At 24.3% G+C, this 16,523-nt stretch overlaps 1 protein-coding gene across 2 annotated transcripts in view; it reads right to left on the bottom strand.

Annotated features, from left to right (window-relative positions):
* Nucleotides 1-2,665, bottom strand: part of LOC101499755 (cholesterol 22-monohydroxylase CYP90B51) — a 6,299-nt gene extending 3,634 nt beyond the window's left edge. For both annotated transcript variants that reach the window (XM_027337254.2, XM_004511981.4), the window contains exons 1-7: nucleotides 2,204-2,665; nucleotides 1,773-2,097; nucleotides 1,412-1,564; nucleotides 1,072-1,323; nucleotides 883-975; nucleotides 528-606; nucleotides 327-433 (exon numbers count right to left, since the gene is read on the bottom strand). In XM_027337254.2, coding sequence (XP_027193055.1) covers nucleotides 327-433; nucleotides 528-606; nucleotides 883-975; nucleotides 1,072-1,323; nucleotides 1,412-1,564; nucleotides 1,773-2,097; nucleotides 2,204-2,418 — 1,224 coding nt within the window. In that variant the 5' untranslated portion in view covers nucleotides 2,419-2,665. The remainder of the gene's footprint in view (nucleotides 1-326; nucleotides 434-527; nucleotides 607-882; nucleotides 976-1,071; nucleotides 1,324-1,411; nucleotides 1,565-1,772; nucleotides 2,098-2,203) is intronic.
* Nucleotides 2,666-16,523: the final 13,858 nt, after the last annotated feature.

The raw sequence follows: 16,523 nt of genomic DNA, 5'->3' as shown, positions 1-16,523 counted from the left end.
CTTTCCCTTTTTCCTAATAATTATAGCATTTATATTTTAAATTAAGCATTGGCTTTTAAAAAGAAGAACAAAAGAAAAAGAAAGATGGATAATAATTATGCAAGGCATGCTTTGTGTATAGCAGGCCGTTTTTGGATTGATTTATTTTTATTTACTGATATAAAAATTATAAAAATAACTTATAATTTATATAATAAACGTCTATACTATAAGTGTTTAATTAATTTGTTTAGCTAAACATGATCTAACTAACATATTTTAAAGTTCAACAAGTGCATTTTATAATTTCTAACAAAATCACAATACTGACACAAAACAGAACTAACCTGCCATCTCCATGGATTGAAGTGTTGAGGTTGGTCAAAAAGTGATGGATCAAGATGAACGGCTGCAATTACTGGAAGGACTTTCCAACCACATGGAATGTCATAACCTTTCAAACACAAAAAGAAAATTTCCTTTACTTATATTTCCTTTTTCTCACAAAAGAGGTTTTGATCTTACTACTAAAAAAGAACTTATAGTACCTTTGTACCGAACATCTTTGAGAGCCTTCCTATGAAGGAACCTCACAACATTACCCAGCCTAAGTGTCTCATTCACAACCTGTACAAATATTAGCAACTAATTAATAATGTTAGGCATACAATACTTTTAAATATAAAAATTCAGAATCTAATTACTTTACATATTTTTCTTCTTTTTAGTTAAACCAATAATGATGTTCTGTTTCAAACACTTTAAAAAGACTTTGTCATCTGATATAATATTGGTAACTACTAACTTATTCATCAAATAACATTACTAATTGTTACTTTTTATATTTTATCAAAGAAAAAGACAAGAAAACCCCTACAATTTATTTATCATAATTTGACTTACACAGTGAGTAAATTCCATTTTTTTGTAGTCTTCCCAAGTCAGTTCAGTTTCCCCTGCTTGCTTTTTGGCTTTGGCTATTTCTCTGTGTTCTTCCTATATTTTTCCATACAAAAAATAAAAATAATAATAATTATTATTATTAGCACTAAAAATCTGAATTATTTTTTTAACTTAAATTTACTTGCTTACCCTTAACTGTTGTATAGCTTGGGGACATCTTGGAAGAAAGTAAATAGCTAGAGCAATGGACACAGATGAAGTTTCATGGCCAGCAAAGAGCAAACTAAGGATCAAATCAAGTATTTGCTCTGTTGAAAGATTTGAATGTTTCAAAACCCAATTCAAAAGATCATCTTCCTCCAAATTTTCATTTCCTTCTTTCATTCTTTTCATCCTTTCTTCCATTTTCCCCTCTATGAATTTCAATATAGTACACCTAGACTGAAAAATACAAATAAACATTAAAAAAAAAACTTATCACTACTAATAAATTATTAATTTTTTTTATCATCATCATTATTATCATTACCTTTAATGCTTTCCAATATGCAGTTCCAGGAAAATTCAATGGTGCTGATACAACCCCTTTCATAAAAGTAACATACTCTTTTTTTAATTTCTCTGTCTCTATTTTACCAGGTTGTAAACTCATGATGTGTTCTGCCATCAAATTGAATGTAAACTGCAATTTTAAGCCAAACAAACTTTATTTCACTTTATCTATTAAATATCAAAATTTAACTATTAAAATTTGTTTGATGATCATAGTGCTAAGACCTTGACATTGTAACACATAGTCCAAATCTCATTAGTCTCACAATTATTAACAATAATTTTCCTTCTCCAATTATAAAAAAAAATATTAAAAATAAAAATAAAAAAGTGATTACCTTTTTAGCTTCATCTTGAGCTGGAAATGTGGATTTTTCCTTCCAGGAGCTTAGAACAAGAAGAGTATGTTTCTCAACCTCTTTCAAAAGATGTGTTCTAAGCCTAGCATGGCTTAAAAAATTGAGGGAAATAACACGCATGTCTCTATGCATGTCACCAACTAGAACCAGCATAGACCATTTCCCAAGTATTCCACCAATGCTTCTAGGATAGCTACATTCAAATAATTTCCCTTCATTTTGTAATATGAACCTGTTTAATCCTGCATCTGCTGACACTATTGCTGGTTCTCCAAATAATTTTGACTTGTAAATTTTACCATACCTGCATATAAAATAATCATTATTTGCTAGTTAGATTTAAAGGGTCAATTTTGTTTCTCACATTTTTTCATTTTTTTAATGAAAAATGAATTTTTTATTTTTTTTACCTTGCTATGTGTTGTTCCATGAATACACCTATTGTTGTAGCAGAATAAGGTTTCAAATAACCAATTGTTTCTCCAAGAAAAGGCCAACCCATTTTTCCTGGTGGAAGATTAAACTTGGGTTTGGCTTGTTTTCTTTTGATTAGAATGAAAATGAAGATGGGAAGAAGAGAAAGAATTGATGAAAGACAGTAGAAAGTTATGTCTGAGTCAGACATGGAGCTGAGCCTTGTCTGATCTCTCTCTCTCTCTCTCTCTCTCTCTCTCTCTCTCTTTCTATATGTATGTTCTAAGCAAAAAAAAAATGGTAATTCTTATGTGTAGTTGGCTAGTTGCATATAAGAAAAGAGGAGTAGAAAAGGTTTTAATTTTGCATATGCTGTAAAGGAAGTTCAATTTTGTGGAGTAATTTAAATCAATGAAACAAGTGGTTTTAATGAAATGAGAACTAATGTTGAAAGTGTGAAGCCAAATAGGGTGCTTTTATAAGCTTCTCTTCTTGTCTTTAAAGCGAAAAAAAACCGGAAAGTAGCAACGAATTTGACTTTACACTTTGGAAAAACAATGAACTTTGTTAATTAAATTTAGTTTATACTTAAAATTCATATTCAATTCCATGTTAAACGGATATAACCATGTGGTCGTGACTTCAATTTTTGATCGGTGTATATTTGTTAGGAGAAATATCTCTTAAATGAGTTTTTATATTTAGAATTATTAGTTTCTCACATGTGGTAAGAGAATAGTAAAAAGAAATTTATGAAGAAAAAAAAAATACTCGGAGGAAAAAAAGTCCAATGCTACACTTCTTTTATTTAACTCATAGACTTTACTTTTTTTATTTTAGTTCTATTTATTTGCTATCCTTTGTTCGGTTTCCCCTGTTCTGATTTTGGAAATAAGTTCAACGCAAGCAAGGACTAATGTAAAACACTTTGTAGTTTTGTTTATGTAGTACTAGTTTGTTTGTTTCTTAATTCGACTTCTAAGTGAATGGAAATCAGAAAGTGATGTATGGTTTTGGGTTACCATGTTTGTGGAATTAAGGCAGAAAATATCCTACCCTTTTGGAGATATTATATATGACGAGCTAAAGTATCGAGACAAGGATCCAATTAATCAATTCTTTAGTTTTTATTAACAATTATAGTTAAATATAATTAACTTTTTAAATTTATTGTAAAAAAATACAAGTGAAATTTATTAATTATTTTTTTTAATATCAAGCATTCAACATTTAATATTTGAAATAAATAAATAATTTATTAAAAATAATAGTATGAAATAATTCAAAAATTATTATCTTTACTTATAATAATAACTAAAATTTTGGTCATTTTTGTTGTTTGTAATAGTGGTAAGAGAAAATATGTGCTAATAATTATTGATCTAATTACTTGAAAAATATGTAATTAAGATTTAACATTTTTTTTTACAGAAATTAAGATTTAACTTATTCAAAAGATTATATAAATTTTTGTTATTAAATTTATTTTAATTATCAATTGAATGTACCATCATTTTTTTCTTTTAAAATATTTTTTGCGCACAACTCTATTTGAGGACAGAACACGTCTAAGGTTATTTTTTACAAACGGTCAATTTTCATACACGGGCAAAAATGTATTTCTGGAAGTAAAAAGTAAAGAAAATTTCAATTTTAAAGAAAAAAATTGTTTTTCTATCTAGATTTAGTTTTTATTTTATTTTATGTAATTTTAAAAGATGAAATAATTTTTTAATGTCAAATTTTCAGTTGAAATGGAAATAGGCCAGACAGAGGGTTCAACCTACGTCAGGATCAGATCAGGACAGACTTTTCTTTTAAACATATAAGATCAAAACTTCTAAAAAAATCTATTTAGTTAAAAATGTCATACTACATATCTCATAATAAGTATTTTAGGCATATTAAACCGGCATTTTAAAATAAATATAAATAATATTTTTTTATTACTATAATTGTTATATTAAATTTTGATATTTTTGTTATATATTCAACTTTTAGTAATTTACACATATTGAATTTCTTTACTTTTTGACATATTTAAATGTATTATTATAAAATAGAACTGAAGTATGATGTATATAAAATAATATTATTTAAAATATCATGTTAAATATCAAATTAAAATTTAATTTTATTGATATATTAACTCGTTAATCTACTTAAAAATGTGTTTAATTATATATTCAAAAATATTAAAATAAAATAGATTTTGAATTAGACTAACAAACTATAAACCTATATGTTAATTTTAAGTCCCGAATTTTTTAACGGATTATACTCAAATTTAACAAAATCTAACTCAATCCATTATATTTTTACCTCTGGTCACGCGTAAAAAAGGCAATAGAGACCATTAATACCCTCCCAAACCCACCTTAATTTTTATAAGTAAATTTTGCTTTAAAGGGTGAATGTTTGGGTTTTGCTTAAGTCACGATGGAGGTAGGGAGTAGATTTGATATCTGCTCTGCCTTGCTAAAAATACTTTTTTTTTTTTATGTACTTACACTCATTCATTTTATTTGACTTTATTACTATCTTGTTATATCAATTATAATAAATATTTTATTTTTTATATGTATATATTGATGGGCGTGATGTAGAAGCCCAACCACTATTAGGACGGGGTTGAGTTGGCGTTTTTTTTAAATGTTCACACAAATTGAAGATGCGAATTATGACAAATAATGCGTGTTTGGAAGCTAAAATAAAATGAGAGATATCTAAATAATAATAACAATAACAATAACAAATGTTGGATTACTATTTTGTCTTTCTAATTAATGTCTGATTTTGTTCGAAATTTTTTCTAGCAATCTTAGATCATCTTCAACGATAACAAAATAAATTTGTTCGCGAATATATAATGACTTAAAATTTAATTTTTAACGAATTTACTATTGAATTTGTGTCATTATATCGTCCGTTTCTCTAAAAAGAAAGATACTTTTATAATTTAATAACAATAAAATTATAGTCGTTATTTTCTTTATTAATTTATTAATAATAATAAATTTATGAATATATGCTCTTCCAGCCTCTATTTTTAAAATGATGATAGAACAATTTTGTTTTCAATTTTAATTTACTAAACTTCACAAGGTGTCATTTTTTCAACTGAAATATTTTTGGGTCAACGATTAATTTGTGATACAAAATAATTTTAAGAATAAATATTCTGTAGACATTGAACCCGTCACAATATAATTAAAATACTCAAATGACCTCACTTTGGTCTTATTCCTAAAATATACTTGCAAGAATCCAATTTATTAATAAAACGTGTTTTTTACATTATTAATCATTACTTTTAAAGATTTTCGGTTGATATTTTTTTAATTTAGTGGATCCTATTTCAAAAGATAATACAACACATTTCAGTTCGCCTAATATTCTATACTATATACAACGATTTTTTTTTTCTTTCTAATTTTACTTTTGTCTAAACTATTTTATTTACTATTTATTCATTTATATTTAATTAAATAGTAGTATTTTTTTAAAATATATATAGCTAACATGTAAAGGAATACCAAGTTTTGCTATAACTTTTTTCTTTTCATTTTATCACCATCTGTTTCAACAATTTTATTCTTCTTTATTAATCAAATAACTGATTTTTTAAAATCATTATACATAGTTTTATAACTTTTGTCATTTTTATTAAGAAAAGAAAACTGAAGAATACATTAGTGGCCGTGAATGCAAAAGAAGAAGTATATGAAGATAAGAAATGGTTTCTAATTGGATAATTAGTAAAAAATAAATATTTTAGCGAATATGTCATATTTTTTATATTAGATAAGATGCCATTCTTATGTTTGATCATGATCAATAAGATTTCTCATATAAAAATATTGTACATAAATTTATTTAAGTAATATAAATAATATTAAATTATTATTATTTTTTTCTTTAACAACAATTCATTTAAAAGGTATATTAAATTATTAGTAGAGATGAAATTATCTTATTATACATTATTGCAAGATTAAATATTTTATACAGAGGATTTGTGTTACTTGATTAATGCTCTAATGTGATACGAAGGCTTGTTACAAAAATTGATAGATAAAATAGTAAAGAAAAGATAAAATAACCATATTATTACTTTTCAGATTCTATTTTTCAAAGCCCTTATCACTCACTCCCTTCGTCATCTTTCTTTATGACTAACTTGGTGCAACCTAATAATCTTCTATTTTCGCCTTTTCATCATCAGATTAATTTTACCTTTTTATTAGTGGGGGAGTTTGAACGGAAATGTTGGAATAGTTAAATTTTTAAAATTTTAATAAATAAATAAAAATGTATAATATAGTATTGTATAACAAAAATTTAAGTTGTAAATTTATAAAAATATATTGACGATCAAATTTATAATTTTTTTTTCAAATATTAAAATTCTATAATTTAATTGTTATGTTTTGTCAATATAAAAAGTTTTACACTGTCAGCATATCATAACCATCTATGAGTGTAACATTAAAAGTAATTATAATAAAAGTCAAACTATTTTATTAATCTGACGATTATGATTAATTGATAATATAAAATATATTTACATTGTTGATGTATATAAATTAAATCCAAATTTTTACACTATTAATAGAACTTTCTTAACTACAAAGATAAAAATAATATATATATATATAATTATTAAAATACATTTAAATACAAACTAATTTTTAAGATATCAATATTGACATGGTATTAATAAAATATAAGGGTTTGATTTGAGTATTATGCAATCTATTATAAAATTACGTTGAATTATATCATAAATCAATAAAAGGTCGAATTTATAAGTTTAATTTAACTTGGACTCAAACTCATTAACAAATATAAATTTAATTTAATTAGTTTTGGTTAAATGTTTGGTATCATAAGATCATCTCGATTGATTTTTATATATCTGCATAAAATTTACAATTATATCTCTAGATAAAATCCACAACTTAGATAATTGAAATTTAGGCTGAAAATTTTAGTTTATTTTATAATTATATAGTTGTTTTTGTAAACTTATTTATAAATAATTCCCTCCTATTTTTATTTTATTTTATAATAGACAATTTGGATTATAATTTGGTCAACAAAAATTGATGTATTTTATTCATGTTATGGATCAAATAGATCAATTTTTATTGATCAAATTATAAGTCCAATGTATCTTATAAAGAAATAGTAATGTTATTAGAACACAAAACTTAATACAGGATACGATACAAACATAATATTGTGTAAAATAAAGAGAAACACATTTTATATTTGTGTATCATTTTATATCAAATTATATTTTAATAACATTACTCAAACAAAAATAAAAATAATAGTATTTTTTTTTTTAAATTATTGAAGACTTTGATTTCCCCAAGAAGATCCGCTTATGCCTTTTATATTGTTTTCTTTAAGAGCAAATTTGTTTTAATTTTGATAAGCAATTTTTTTTTATAACTAGTATTGGAAGGCAAATTTTTTGGCTACCCCAATCTATATATGCAATTAAAAAAACAAAAGAAAGTTTGAAATTCATGGAAGATTTTTATTTCTATTTTTTTTTTTATCAAAAACTAATTTTCTGTTTTATGTATTTATGGAAGATGAGGTATGTTTGAATGTTAATGGTCACACTAACAAGGACAATGGAGAATGAGCATTGAGAAAGATCTATTGTCTTCGTATACATGGTACAATAAAGGGAAGTTGCTCGCTAATGAAGTGAAAGGCTTAATAAGGTGTGTGAGTAGGCACGGAAACAAAATTCGATATATTAAGTAAAGTACCCTCCCAAACCCTCCAATTTTCATACCAAAAATATGCTTTAAAAAGTACATGTTTTGATTTTGTTTGCAACTCAAAGTCAAAAATCTTTTTTTCTTATGTACTTTTATATTCATGAGTTTTATCTGTTGTATTTAATGTATTTTAAATATTTGAACTTTACATCTTCTCAATAAAATATTAATTCTTAGTAAAAAAATGCAAAATCATTCTAAAAAACTAAAGACATCAAAATCTTACATAGATTAAAATAGTAGACAAAATATGTTGTCTTTATAATAAAATATAAAGAAAAATAATAATTACAATATTAATTTATTTGATTAAAATTTGAAGTTAAACAACATAAAAAAAAAATGGTTAGTTGATTGGGGGTGGAAGGAAGCAAATGGGTGGTGTATGTCCCACAAAAGAAGTCCGTTTTATTAATGAAAAAAAAAAGGCCCAGAAGCATAAGAAAGGAGGCACACGTGCGGGTGGCCAATGATTGCTAGCACGAGGGAGGGTATGATGAAGAATCAACGTGGCGGGACCGCACGTGTGAATGACGAGACGTCTTAGTTAATGTGTAGGCCTTAGACAGTTTCCTTTACAGCACGATTTGATTTGATTAGACTCTGGATTTTGCTACGAAACATCCATAAAAGCCAAACAATTGATCTTCAATCTCATTCTGCCTATTTCCTTTATTTTCAATTTAAATTCAAATTGTCACAACTATCAAATTCAAATAGATGCTCCTAAAATACTTATTAATATTATTTTCATTAATAATTTTTTTCTCATCTTTAATTTTTGTAAAAAAAATCTATAATTTCTATCTTGTATTAAATGTTACTTAACTGAAAAATATGAATTTTTAAATGAATGATGTTTTTAATTAAAAATTAATTATTTTTAATTATATTATTTGATTAATACTTCATATATTTTTTTCAAAAATATTATATCTTTATTTGATTATTTATTTATTTATTTGATTAATATTAAAGTAAACAGTAACACATCAATAAAGACGTGACATGTAAGGAATACAATTGTCTGTTTCCTCTATATATATATCTCTGGTTAGTTATAAGTCTTCATCATCCTTTTCATGGTCTTGCCAATATGTGTACAGTATTTTAATTGGAACATACAAGTTTCGAGTTTTTAGATAATTAAATATATAATTTTTAATATGAAATTTCGACATTTAATATTTTAATATGTGCCTTTGAGACATATATTAGTGTTTATTATATATATATATATATATATATATATATATAAAATGGATAATAAATTTATTGTATTAATTTTATGTGTAAATATTGCTAAAATATTATGAATTTATGTATGTACGAATATATTCAATTTAATAGGGGATTTATATATAGAGATACACATTTTTTTTAATAAGTGCATATAATTAGAGACAATTAAAGTATTAAATAAGTGATTAGTTTAATAAAAAATTATCATTATCATTTATTAATTAGTCGTAAATTAATTTATACTTAATATAATTAGTCGAATTTGTTAAAAAATACTGTAAAAGAAATTCACCTTATATATAATATCTCATTTACAATCTTTTATTTAATCAATAAATGAGATAATTCATCAAATGTCAATTTTACTTAATTATAATATAGTATTAAAGAAATAATTATTATAACTATTAATTATTTCTAAAATCTTTCATAAGAAAATTATCTTTTAAGCATATTTCTTTTTACCTTTTCTAGTTTCTTTGGGACTTCTGAAGAAAGTTTTCGACCAATGTTCAATTAATGAGCATGGTCTACTTATGTTATTTCCACTGTCTCATTATTTATACAAAGAAAGATAAAATTATCACAAAATGAAATTTTCTTTTAAATTTTATAAGACTTTTTTTTTCCTTCAAATTTTAATACAATATTAATTATTAATTATCTTTTATATGTATTCAATAATAAATACTACTATCTCGGTCTTTTTTAAAAGTAATCGTCATTTTTTTTATATTAATAAAATGTAAATGTTAAAAAATGTCCTAACAACAATTGTTAAAGAAGCAAAAATAGAACAAGTCAAATACAAATATATTAAAATTTGTATTTTCAACTATTTTAAAGTTTAAAAATTATTAATTTCAATGTAAAATTTTCATTTTTTATTTCTTAAGCTACTTGTTAGCAAGATCTGAAAAGAAAAATAGTTGGCAAAATAAAAACGTTCATTTTTATGTATAAATATTTCTAATAGTGCAATTTGAATATGAATGCGTTCAAAGATAAAATAGTAGTATAATAAGGGTTATATTTGTAAGGGAGCTTATATTTGCCGGCAAGTTTTTCTCAATTGAGGACATATGTGATATGCTGTCACTCTTAAATCATTATCTTTCACTTAATCTTTATGGTAATTGTGAGTACATCAACACTTAATAAGAGTAATTGAGTAAAAAAATAAAAAATTTACTAAAGTAAACTAATAAAAAAATATTACTTCCTTCGTCCCATAAAAATCAACTTAATTAACATTTTCAAACACAATAAGAAAATTATATAAATGAAATAGAAAAATAATATTTTTAATAAATTATTTCTATCATTTTTTTTTGAGTGTATTTATCAATATAAAGTAGGAGATTTTGAATTGCGACTGATACACGTAGTATTAATTAATATTATACAACAACAAAATATAATTAATAACAACTTAAAAATTTAATGAGACAATTATTTTAAAATATTTCTTTTAGCAAATGAATTAATTATTATAGACGAAAATATTAATTTTCTTTTATTCATACTCTTTTTTAATATATGTGAAATTAGAGTTATGAAATGGGTATGTTTGACCTATATCAAAGAGTATTATCACATAAAGGGACATATGAGTGAAACTCACTTTCATAACTAGGATACAAATAATTGAACTCAATCATGTGGACTTAGTGAACAAATAGGGCATCCAACCTTTTTTTGAATATTTTGATATTTTAACAAAATAAAGTAGACCAATCTAAGTATAGAACATAGATGAATACTTAAAAGATTAGTGTATTACATCATTTTATAAAATAATTTTTTTTTTCCGGCACATAACAACTACAACAAGACCAGAATTAGAAGCTCGCAAATAGAGTGAGAGACTCGTGAGTGTATTAGGATTTTGCAACTAGTTCAACTATTTTTTGAGACATAAAAGATGAATTAATGCACTAAATTATTTTTTATTTTAATTTGTGGATTGATTTTGAATCCAAAAAAGTTAAAATGGTTATATTCATATTTAATTTTTTAATTAAGGTTGATTTGAAGTCCAATGGACCATTCTAACCTTATTTATAAATTGATCTATTTGGGATCAAGAAGGACCAATTATTTTTTAAATTTTGTTCCAAACTAAATTGGTTCACTAAACCTATTTAAACAGTTGTATATGAAACAGTTAGATATATCGCGGAAAAAGTTATAAATATGCCCCTCCGTTTGTATAATAAGAAATCCAATTTTGGTATTTAATTCGTATGTGCAACGGAAACTTTTTAAAGATTTTGGGATTTTTTTTTTCCTTAAAAATTCAAATACCAATATTTAATATTGTTTATAATTATAAATAATAATTAAATTAACAAAATATGTGTTAATAATAAGAAATCTTCTATGTCATTAAAAAAGTTAATGAATTTTAACACCAAAAATCAAAAGTATTGTCAATAAATATTGAGGATAACACATTCATATAGACAACGCGTTAGTAATATTGGTTAAATTGAAATTAAACAATTCAAATTTTAATTTTAATTTTAATTTTTTTAATACTAAAATATTATTTTTGTATATATTTAGACCGTAAAATTTCAATCTAACATCTATCAAATATATTGACTACGTATAGGTAGAGCAAATAAAAATTCAAACAAGTTATGGCTGCCTTGTACAAGAAATTAAACTATTGGAAAATATATTCATAACTTTATATTCAATTATTCATAAAGCTGCACTATGAGTAAGTGTTTGACTAGAGTATAGAAAAACGTGAAGGTATCATGCAGGACATAAAGAAGAGAAAGAAACCCATGCTATATCTCTCAAACAAACTGCATGCAAGCAAGCACAGTAATGTGATTGAAATCTGCCATAGGGATGCTTACACTCTAAATCCAATAATAAATAAATAAATAAGGAAATAGTAACAAGTGCTTTTAAAAATATCACTTGTTAAAAAGCAATTCTTTTTTTTTGGAAATTATACCTCCAATCTAAATTAAAAAGTAATCTTTTTATATTCAATGTATATATATTACAAATGCCATTAAATGTTCTAAAACACTTATAACAATATGGTCCACAAATGCACAGCTAGCAACACCAACACCAACCAACTAGTACTACCAACCTTTTTATGAGTCTTTGAAACAAACGAGGTGCTTGTTTGTACTGACAAACAGAGTGGCCTTAAATTCATTTCAAACAACGAAACAAAAACAAACAAATTAATCTTCAAAGTTTCAAAATTCAAAGTTTTAATAGGAGTAAGTTGAGAACAGTCGCATGCAGACGAACTAGCTAGCTACCATTTTCAAGTTTAAGCCAGAAAAATGATATATGATATTTTGTATTTGAATTTGAGACTTTGATATTTATTGTCTATTAATTTATTTATTAAAAAAAATTATTAATATATAAAATATATATATTTTTTTATCTTATAATAATTGTCGTATTTGCAAAAATTAATTATCGTTTTGAATTTTCAATAAAATTTTAATTTATTTATATCAATATATTATCTAATTAATAAATTATGTATAACTTTCAATTTAAAAATTTTACATTTATAATAATTGCATGAGTATAACAAATGTGATAAAAAAACACACATTAAAAAAATCTAATATAAAAATAATAATTGTATTTTTAATTTCTGAAAAATTTAAAAACTATTTTCTTAAGTCAAAATTTCTATTTTAAAAAAAATAATTTAATGGAAAAGAGAGTAATAGTAATTTTTCATGATTGAGTTGAGAAAACCAAATTAAGGAGGGACCTCAATGATTGCTCACGCGCGGTTCTGGCTGAAAACGTGGCCGCACGATGCTCCAAGTTGTTTGTTTTCTGTCACCTACCTATAAATAATCATAGTTTTCCAAAGGCTCTTCTTTCCAAGACATAACCTTTGACCATTTCACTTTACTACTGTCACTATGTGCAAGTGAATCTTGTTTTTTAGGTAGTTTAACATGTGATTTTGGTTATTCCAAATTTTCAGTTGATCAATTTTATTTACGCATTAATAACATAGTTTTTATATACCAAAAAAATGAAATAATTATTAACCTTAGATATTGGAAGACATCTCCTTTTTGTATTAAATGCCTAATGTTGCCATGGTAAAGGAAGACATCTTTAAACACCGTAATTACTTACGTGCACCGATTGGATTTAGGATTGATTAGACAAGACTTAACGGCATTCTTTTCACTTTGCCAAACACCTTTTAATTATGTGATGCTTGCATTTTTCATACTACTTCTATTACTGCTTAGACACCATGATATCCAGACAAGTAGACAACGTTTTTATCATTGCATGAAAAGACAACCCCGCATTATTCTTTTCAACACATTCAACTATGGAATTTTCTTCTTATTAATACAAAATCAGCCAAGCTAAAGGACAAATTTTAAGGATTTTAAAAGGATTAATTTTTTATTAAAAACACAAATTCTAAAATAAAATGTTTACATTTAAATCTTTTAAGATATATATTAGTATTTCTCATACAAAATTATAGAAATTTCTTACTATTATAAATGATTCTTATTTTAATTGACTATATAGTTTAAAGTGTTTAATGTTATAACGGACAATTTAATTTGTAGCTCACATTAATACTACTCAATTCTTAAGCTATTTTTACTATGTCAATAAGTGTCTTAAAAATATCCATTAAAGAAAATACAAAAAAAAATTAATTTTTTTTAAGAAATTAAATACATTATTTTTACTCTCTATTTCTATATTTTTTCTATTTAATATATTTTTAAACTGCAGTTTTTATTTTTATAGATAAAATATGCATGACTACTCTAGATTCATACAATATAAAAAGGAAAAAAACAAAAATGTTTTTGTATATTTTAGAAAAATAATCAATTTTATTTTAATATATACAGATTTAACATTTATATGTAAAAATAACTTAAAAATTCAAAAATTAATTTCATAACGTTTACCATTTGTAAAATATATTTCTTCTATTAGGAGAGAAAGCAAAATATACAAGAGTAGAAGGAGCATGCGGCATGGTCGTATCGAACCCACCTGTGTCAGAATATCTTCTACGTATATCACAAGATTGTGATTGATTCTTTTATCGTTTGTGTATTTTAAATGAAAAAAAATATGTATACGACAATTTCATTCGATATGTACGAATAATTCTGATACAATGTCCGTGTAGATTTTTTGATATATCAATTAATCACAAATCAAGCTGTATGTTAGTTATAAAATAATTATGATTAAAATTAGTCATTTTCAACAATATGATAATTTATAATTGAGTGAAGATGTAAATAATCTTTAACAATATATCAGTTAAACATTTAATTTATATAACCATATTATTTTTTAAAATAACAAATTTTGGGTAAAGATGGTAAAATAGGTCCATCAAATAAATTGGACTGGGCTAACAAGTTTTGAAGCTTAAGGTAAACTTTAAATTTGTTAAATAAAGTATAATAACAAAAACTATAAGTTTTACAAAAGGACATTAAAATTTTATTTTTTACACATACATTAAAAATAAGATAAAATTTAACATTGACAACATTTATGATTTTTAAAATAATTTACAGTACAATCATTTTATAATTATCTATAAAAATTATTTTAATATATAATTTAAATTGTAAAATAAAATAGTGACATAAGTTGGATATGACCAACCAAACTAAATAAAAACATTAAATAATAATTTAATATGATAAACTATTTTTTTGAAATCCTTTTTTTCTTTATGAAGTAAATATTTTTTTGTGAGAAGTAAAACTCTTACTTTAATTACTTGAACTTTGGCCGACTCCGTAACATAAATGGTAAAATAGAATTTAAAAATTGTCATTATATATTAAAATCTTGTCAAAACTTAGGAGTTGTCTAATATTGTCTTGTTTGAGAGTATAATTCACTTTTTATTTAATTTTAATAAAATATTATATATACTCATTATTTTTTATCAGAAAATAAAGAATTATTATTGAACATTTTTTGAGAGTTTGATATTAGATACCCAAAACTAAATAATTTCTTAATATCATCGACTTGAGAACACTAACAAGTATTACGCTTCAGGATGCATGTAAAACAGGGAATAATATCAAAAGCACTTATAACTCCTAACGTTCTTTTAAATCGAAGGAAAGTTTGGATAAAAAGAACATATATATAATAGATATTTTTGGTATTTTTAAAAAACATATATTTTTTGGTTGATGCTCAACAACCTACATACACACACGTAAATCATGGTAAACCGAATCCTCGTGCCAACGTACGTAGGCCCGTTCTAGTTCTATCACCAATCAAATTCGAACACGACCAATAAATATTTTTTTGTGAGAAGTAAAACTCTTACTTTAATTACTTGAACTTTGGCCGACTCCGTAACATAAATGGTAAAATAGAATTTAAAAATTGTCATTATATATTAAAATCTTGTCAAAACTTAGGAGTTGTCTAATATTGTCTTGTTTGAGAGTATAATTCACTTTTTATTTAATTTTAATAAAATATTATATATACTCATTATTTTTTATCAGAAAATAAAGAATTATTATTGAACATTTTTTGAGAGTTTGATATTAGATACCCAAAACTAAATAATTTCTTAATATCATCGACTTGAGAACACTAACAAGTATTACGCTTCAGGATGCATGTAAAACAGGGAATAATATCAAAAGCACTTATAACTCCTAACGTTCTTTTAAATCGAAGGAAAGTTTGGATAAAAAGAACATATATATAATAGATATTTTTGGTATTTTTAAAAAACATATATTTTTTGGTTGATGCTCAACAACCTACATACACACACGTAAATCATGGTAAACCGAATCCTCGTGCCAACGTACGTAGGCCCGTTCTAGTTCTATCACCAATCAAATTCGAACACGACCAAAAAATAATAATATTCAATCACAAAATTTTATATTTTATTTTGTATCAAAATTTATATTCTAATTAATTACTTCCAAAAAGTTGATCTCTCAAAAAGTAATGAATTGAACATGAAAAACCAAAGTTCTTAATAAATTATGTTGCAGAATATTAAGGTATGTGGGAATTAATGTAAACAGATCATGGCTCATTCACTTTTGCTTTCGGCCACGTCTCATTCAATATTTAGTCCCCACTTATGCATTCATACCTTAACCCAATAAAAATACTATATAGTTAATATTTGTTAAGGGGCAAATACAACTACGAAGTAATGAATCATCCAAATACTAAGCTTCAGAAAAAGGGTTCTTCATAGGATAAG

This window comes from Cicer arietinum, chromosome 8, assembly GCF_000331145.2.
Source record: "Cicer arietinum cultivar CDC Frontier isolate Library 1 chromosome 8, Cicar.CDCFrontier_v2.0, whole genome shotgun sequence".
Lineage (NCBI taxonomy): Eukaryota > Viridiplantae > Streptophyta > Magnoliopsida > Fabales > Fabaceae > Cicer > Cicer arietinum.
Note: the sequence above shows the minus strand (reverse complement) of the source record. Positions and strands in the feature narration are given on the sequence as shown.